Consider the following 8,128-nt stretch of genomic DNA (forward strand, 5'->3'; position numbering starts at 1 on the left):
CACTTTCAAATAACCTAACGCGGAGGGCACTGGCAAACCCCGAGTGTATTTGTGCCATGAAAAAGCTCCTCATAAAAAAATATCTGCAGTTCGGAGTCGGCTTGAAATTGTAGTCCATTGGAACAACATCAAGACGCACACCACAAATAGGAGGATGAGCTCGGCCAAACACCCAAAAAGGCTGTACACTTCAATTGTATATACATATAAAGACTGATAAGGATTAAACACATGTTATATAATAACTTAATTATTATTATTCTCCAATTGTTTTATTTAATCAATATAAAATAAATTCTATTGAAAAACTAAAAACACTATTGTAAAATTGTTTGGCTTTTAATAAATCAAATTAATTGACACTCTTCAACGCATTTAGAAATAAAATATCTAAAAATATTCTCAAATTTGAGAAGATAGAAAATAGGCAAGAGGCACAGATATGTAGCACATTTAGAAGGTACTTACCATATACAAACATATGCACTTATTTTATGTACTACAGGTGAAAGGTCAACGTATGGACTTTGTGCGAATACAAAGTCATTATTATTAAAAAAATAGTAATTACCAAATGTTTAAGCTCACTCCTGCTACTTGTTAGGATAGCTAGAGAAGCATACACTAAGGACTTTCAATGCTCATTCATTTGTAGCTAATATATAGTAACCGTAAAACAATCATATAAAGAGACCGGAGGAAGATGGATATTCGAATTCACAGGGTGCCATATAAACAAATTATCAATTTAATGACAGATTTACATATATTGTTTTTCGCAGGACTGCATGGAAAAAACCACATTTTCCTATATACCTATTGGGTATTTGTTTAATACTCCAATTAAATACTTGTGGAAATTGTGTAAAAAAGTACGACTCCTACACGTGTAATTCATATGTAGTAGTAATAGAGCAACAAATGTATGTAAATGAATAAGTTAACTTCTGATAAATATTTACTTACTAGTGTTGTACGCTTCGTTCGTATTATATATACAAGCGAATTAAATATGTGCGTAGGAGGGGACATAATATATAAAAAATTACCAAAGGGCATGCATTATTGCACAGACTTAATGTCAGTCAGCTCAATTAGCTAAATTCAGCACGTAAACTAACATTTATATTCCTACACCTACACAGGTACTATATTAGCGGCCATCGGCATATTTATGAGGTACACGAATGCTTACTGACAATAGTCCTGTACGAATGACTGAACCGGAAAGTGCCGATAGTGGAGCGGCAGTTATTGTCGAACGTGCGCGGTTTTTACTTATTTTGCTTGCATATGTATGTGCGAACATACAGATAGTGGACGTTAATGACAGTGTTCATGTCATATGAAATATTATAAACAAGTGCACATACATACATATTTGCATGTTGCATTAGCCCAGTGCATATGAAATATAAGTTAATAGCACAAATTCTACTGGGGAAAACCTCATTCGAGCATGTGCATATGTATTTATATATGCACTTATATACTAATGTCGTTTTAGTGTTTCTGAAATTAATGGAGCACAGTCAGTCTCAGTATTCGACATTCGACATCGATTTTGTTGTAAACTCACTCGAACAGTCGCAACCGCAAACTACAGACAAATGTTCCTGTTGACGGAAATTGAATCATACAAGTCTTTGGTAGTAGCAAGATGTCAGTGTCAGTAGAAGCTTTTAAAGTGTAACGTGCGATTCAAAGTGAAGGACGTGTTTGAAATGAAGGATATGCATACCGCCATACTTTGGCGCGAGTATGTTTACTTGTAAAACGGCTTCGTACGAGTTTAATCTACAGGAAATTGTCATAGTTTTGATTGCAATGGACACTTATCAGAAATCGATTGACAGCGGGAAATTATATCAAATACTAACACATACATTTCAAAGTCACAATTAGAATAGCGATTAGAAAAAAAAATACGTACAAAAAAAAGAACTATTGGAAAAAAACTATTAGCAGCAGGAAAAAAAACGATCAAAGGAAAGGACAAACAAAAATTACAATAAAAAAATTACTAGAGCAGAGCTGGTGCTTATGAATATGGGCTGCTCAACTTCTGCACCAGCCGTCACAGATGCAAACAAAGCAAACGATAGTACGAATTGTTCAAATATGGCTGCTAAAACAAGTGTCGGTGAGGAAGATTCTAACAAATACCGTAAGTAAAATGAGTGCATACATGTGCAGGCTTAATTAAAGAGGTTATTATTAAGAATATTGCAAATAAATTAGGGGGAAAAATTAAAAAAAAATTATTGTGATTATATGAATAAAAAAATATTTATAAATTAAAAAAATAAATAAAATAAAAACATTTAAAATTAAAAAAATAAAATCATTTATAAATATTTTATTTCTGTCCTAAAAAATAAAATTGAATCTAAAAAACAAAATTTTCTTTTAAAATAAAATTCTGTTTTAAACGAAAATTGAGTTTAAAAAATAAAATTGCATCTAAATTATATTGAATTAAAAAAAATTAAATGGGATCTAACATAAATTTGAATTTCAAAAATAAAATTGCGTTTTAAACGAAATTAGAAAATTTTAAATTTGTTTATATTTTTGTAAAAAAAAATAAAAAAACGTCATAAATTAAAGAAATAAAATTAAATAAAAAACAAATCAAATAAAAACATTCATAAATATATTTTATTTTATTTCTGCCTCTTTATTTAAAACAATTTTTATGAAAAATAATGTTTATCTTTGTACGTTAACTTTCATATTTTTTAGCCAAAAATAATGATTGACTTTTGAGGTTTGTTTTCTGTTCAGGAATAATAAAAAAATTTATAAATATATTTCTTGTTAACTGTTTTTATACAATTTTTTTATTATTCCTAAAAAATAAAAACGAATCTAAAAAACAAAAAAAAAAAAAAACAAATTCTGTTTTAAAATAAATTTGAGTTTAAAAAATAAAATTTAATCTAAATTAAATTAAATTTAAAAAATTAAATTGGGTCTAAAATAAAATTAAATCTAAAAAATAGAATTGCATTTTAAAATAAAATTGTATTTAAGTTCTTCTTTTAAAATTAAGTTGAATCTAAGTTAAATTGAATTTAAAAAATAAAATTGGATCTAAATTAAATTGAATTTAAAAAATTAAATTGGATCTAAAATAATATCGAATCTAAAAAATAAAAAATAAATAAACCTAAAAAATAAAATTGTCTTTTAAAATAAAATGCAAAAAATTGAAAATTTTAAAATAAATTTGAATTTCCAAAAAGAAAAAAAACTCCGTTTTAAACGAAATAAGAAAATAATACTTTGGTTAAAATTTAAGTTAAAATTACATTCAAAAATTTTTGTCCTCTTTTTTTTTAAATGTGAATCTAAAAATTATAACTCTCAAAACTTCAAGTTTTTTTTTAATCAAGCTTAAAAATAATTAAGGAACTACATTTTTCTTGAAACAGTGTGCGGTTGTATTGAATTGGTTAGAAATTTTTGAATTGTGTAACTGTAAAACGGACTAACAACTTCCTACGTTGTTGTGGTAATGAATTGTTTTAATTTTCCTTTATTAAATTTTTTTTTTCTATTTGTCATGTTGTCATATTAACCACTTTAATGCTCAGGTTAATGATGAAAATTCCGATTTAAAAAAAACAAAAATTATATAAAAATTCGTTAAATTGTTAGGGAATAGGCGCCTATACTCAAATTTATAGATGCTTCATTCGAACTCTGTTTCTGCTTAATTCCATTTTTTCATTCAAATTATTATGAATCTTATTTGGTTTTGTCGCCACAAGAAGAACTTAAATATGCTATAAACTATTGTATATAAAATAAATTTAATTAAAAATTAATAATTGAAAAAAAAACTACCACATTGGAAGCTTTTGCCTTTTTATTTCGTTAAAATTCAACTTAAAGAACAACCTAACCACCCCAGCACCACCTCTCCCCGCCCTCTCCTTTCATCCCATCGGTGTTTTCTTTCACCTTACCTCCTTCATAATGGTATCACAAAGGACGAATCCGTTTATCTTCGTCCAAGTGTGCCCATTTCTTGGGTAACCATTCCAATCTAATCTAACTTAAAGAACAGCACGTACGAGGGTTGTTCAAAAAGTATCGCGAATTTTGAATTTTCGCAGGTCACGTATATTTCAATTTCGATTTTTTTTGTGGCGATATGTTGGTACTCATGCCTCCCACTCATGCCGACGAGTTCGGCCATTTTGAATCTTCAGTTAGTTGTTGATTGTTGTGTGAAAAACGAAATTAAGTGCGCGGATGCATTCCGAATGTTGACTGTGTCATACGGAGAAGCTATTTTGGACCAAATCAATCTTTACCGATGTTCTCAGAAGGCCGAGAAGATGTGAACGACGAAAAGCGTGCCGGACACCCGAGCACTTCAACAACAGACGAAAAACTGTATGAAGTGAAGAAAATGGTATTGGCCAATCGTCGAATCACCATTAGAGAAGTTGCTGAGGACCTAGACATATTGATTGGCTCGTGCCATTCGATTTTTTTCAATGAGACGGGTCGTCGCAAAATTCGTACCAAAACTGCTCAATTTCGACCAAAAGCACCATCGCATGAACATTGCTAACGAGACGTTGGACTCTGTCCGCGACGACCCTAATTTGCTTCAGAGGGTCATAACTGGTGACGAATCGTGGGTTCATGGTTATGACGTGGAAACCAAAGCTCAATCATCTCAATGGAAGCTGCCGCACGAACTAAGACCGAAAAAAGCGCGCCAATTTCGGTCGAATGTAAAAGTTTTGCTTACCGTTTTCTTCGATTGCGAGGGCGTTGTGCATCATGAGTTCTTGTCACAGGGTAAAACGGTCAATAAGGAATATTACCTGCAAGTTATGCTCAATTTGCCCGAAGCAATCCGCCAGAAACACCCGGATTTGTGGAAGAACAAAAATTGGCTCTTGCATCACGATAACGCCCCTGCTCACACATCGTTGCAAGGTGGATAAATTCGCCTTGCATCGTTGCTTCTGTGCAACTTTTTTGCCAAAAACACACTAATGATGCCACAGCCACCGTATTCCCCAGATCTGGCCCCCTGTGACTTTTTCTTGTTCCCGAAACTGAAGAGGCCCATGAAAGGACGACGCTGCGCTACGAATGACGAGATAAAGACGGCATCGAAGGAAGAGCTGGACAAGATAAAAAAGATTTTTTGAAGTGCTTCGAAGATTGGAAAAAACGTTGGCACAAGTGCATAATATCTCATGGGGATTACTTTAAAGGGGGAAAAATAGATATTAATAAATAAATATATAATTTTTGAAAAAAAACAAAAAATTCGCGATACTTTTTGAACACCCCTCTTTTAGCTCGAAACGCATAAGATCCCCGCCCACCTTTTTAGCTCGAAACGCATAAGATCTAAAATAATATCTTTAAAAAAACTTAAATCATATTCTTTTGCTCTATCGCACCCATTTCAGCTGCCTCGGAAGCTTTCATCATTCCATTGAGTGATGGGGCCGAAACTAAAGTTTACACCGCCGATGCTGAAGAAGCGAAAGACTTACTTGCGGCAACGGTGAAAAAGCAGCCACCCAAGCGCATACAAGAACTGATCGAACAAGCAGCGGAAAACGAAGCGGCCACTGTAAATTTACAGGATTTGGAGGAGAAACTCGAAAAAGCCGAAGAGCGCCGAAAGGAATATTTGCAACAAAAGATCACAACCATACAAAAGACTACACAAATGCTGACCCGAAGTGATAGTAAAGAGTTAGTGGAGAAGGAGGAAGAGGAAGAAACGCAGGTGGTTGATGGTAAAACAGAAAACAAAAATGACAACCCGGTCGAACATGACGAGTCGAAGAAGTAATTTTTTAAGTCAGAAAATAGTTGTAGTAAATAAGTGCTCTAAGTATTGTAGCAACAGTAAAAGTTGCGGAAGTGTGCACGCCTAAAACTGTGCTTTATTAGATATTTCATTAAAGTCTTTAATAATTAAGAGAAGTTTTATCTTTTTGGTGAAACAGGAATGCAATGAGAAACATGATCGTTGTAAGTAGCCTTAACACTTACCTTGCGCCCATCGAAAAATACACTTCAGAACATTGTAAAAATTGAATCATTCTTTTGGCTGAATTCGCCTAAAGAAAGTTAGGATAGGAAAAATACTTTTTTCTCGCCATCACAATCACCCGTTCTGACCTTTGGTTGACAACTTTAAGAGCTATCCGTATAACCTAACCCAGATTATTCATTTGGGGTATTCACAAGTGCGTCATAAGTGTCGCATTGTTGTATGTCATACATTTTTAACAGCTTAAAATATATTTCGGGCGTTCGCGAGGTATCGAAGAAACCATATTATGAGTTCTGACATAGTTGAAAAATAGTAGGATACTTATGATTCCTTGTGATTTATCTAAAAGGCTTAGTAAATATGAAGGGCTCTATATACAGAGAAATCTGTATTGGGCGGACACTCACCGTCTTCTTCCGCTACATAAGATTTGGTATAGAAAAAATATCCGCTCAAGGGAGTTGTCCGGCTAATAGAGGTGTTCGTCAGGAGAGGTTACACTGTCGCTATGAAGCCTTCGTATAAATAGTATTTCTGCAAGTAAGGAAGGTATGCCGGACCATTTTTTTCCGGATACTGCACTTATCATCATCATTTGCCATTTTGTATCTCATCTAACGACACGCTTAGAAACAAGCGGTTTAGATAGTTTGGGACCAGAGAGAAAGGGGTGTTGTGTGAGTTTAATGCTGTTAGAACGGCAATAAATCGAAAACTGATTTTTGTTAATTATATTTTTTGTACGAGTATTTCAAAATAGATTTGATTGATCATGATTTCGCATTTGGTTTGATGCAAGGCGAATCTATTTAAGGTGGTGTTGGTAAATCAGCTTTGTGTTTTTTCTTTCGCCGTGTCCATGTGACTGTCACCGCAGGAAGAAACAAGGCGAATTCATTATTTGTTTTCTAGTTCCCCAATACTTTGCTTTGACAATCAAACGGTTTGGTTTGATGTCATAAAAAAAAATACTTTTTATTTGTTTTCTTTGAGGGTAGTAATTATTTTTCGATTTTGTTTGTCTCTTCGTTCAAGTTTAATATCTACTCCTGCTTTCGTGTCTGTTTTTTCTTTTTGCTCAGGTATCATTATTTTTGATTGTTATCGATTTTTGATTTTCATAAATTGCTGCATAAAGCAATTTTTTATTCGCTGAAAAATACCAGTAAATGCCTTGCCCTCTAAGATACTTTATTATTTATTAATTTTTGTTTTTATTGTACTCTAATTTAATATTACATATTTTACCAAATTTTAATTTTGTCAAAAATTTAATAAAGCAAGCAAAAATTTAAGTATAATACTGTATGGTAATATATCTTTAAATATATATAAATATAATAAATGGTAGTATATGTTTAAATATAATATATGTTTAAATATAATATACTGTATGGATTTATAGGGTAAAAAAATTAAAATAAAAGAAGTTTAGAACTTATAAATAATGGTCTTGATACAAAAAAGTTTACAAAGTTTCATGCGCAAAGCAGGATAATAAATGTCATGCGTGGTTAATTGTAAACATTAAACACAAATTTAAATATTGGACATAATTATTCCTTTTTCCATAAAGCACATGCTGTTTTTTATTAAACATATCACATACATATTCGCAAGATATATACTAAATAAAAAATAATATATTTTATATATGCATACATGAATTTAATTATCCTATCGGAAGATGTATAATTTTTGCAAATGGCGCCGTACGCTAATCATTTTTGACACTTACGAACTAGACAGCTACAGTTTGCAAACAAACAAGCAATATAAAGATTTCCATAAGTTAAAATATGTTATTTAGTAAAAAATGAATTCAAACCATAATTGGGTGATTAATTTTGCGCCACCTTGTATATGTTTAATTATATTCATATTCAGTTTAAAAATATAAAAATTTTCATCACTCAAAATAGTTTTTTTATGTAGTAAAACTCAAAATTAGATGATTTATTTTGCGCCCCCTTGTCTATATTCAATCGAAAATTATCTTTATATTCAATTTAAAAATTAAAGATTTTTATCATTCAAAATAAGTTTTTTTATTTAGTAAAAAACAAAATTAGATGATTAATT

At 31.6% G+C, this 8,128-nt stretch overlaps 1 protein-coding gene across 1 annotated transcript; it reads left to right on the forward strand.

Moving 5' to 3' along the window:
- The first annotated feature begins 1,222 nt into the window (after nt 1-1,222).
- Nucleotides 1,223-7,214, forward strand: LOC128867308 (uncharacterized). Its single transcript, XM_054108416.1, has 2 exons — nt 1,223-2,167; nt 5,448-7,214. The coding sequence occupies exons 1-2, from the start codon at nt 2,044-2,046 to the stop codon at nt 5,837-5,839; spliced, it is 516 nt and encodes a 171-aa protein (XP_053964391.1). The 5' UTR covers nt 1,223-2,043; the 3' UTR covers nt 5,840-7,214.
- Nucleotides 7,215-8,128: the final 914 nt, after the last annotated feature.

This window comes from Anastrepha ludens, chromosome 6 (assembly GCF_028408465.1).
Source record: "Anastrepha ludens isolate Willacy chromosome 6, idAnaLude1.1, whole genome shotgun sequence".
Taxonomy (NCBI): domain Eukaryota; kingdom Metazoa; phylum Arthropoda; class Insecta; order Diptera; family Tephritidae; genus Anastrepha; species Anastrepha ludens.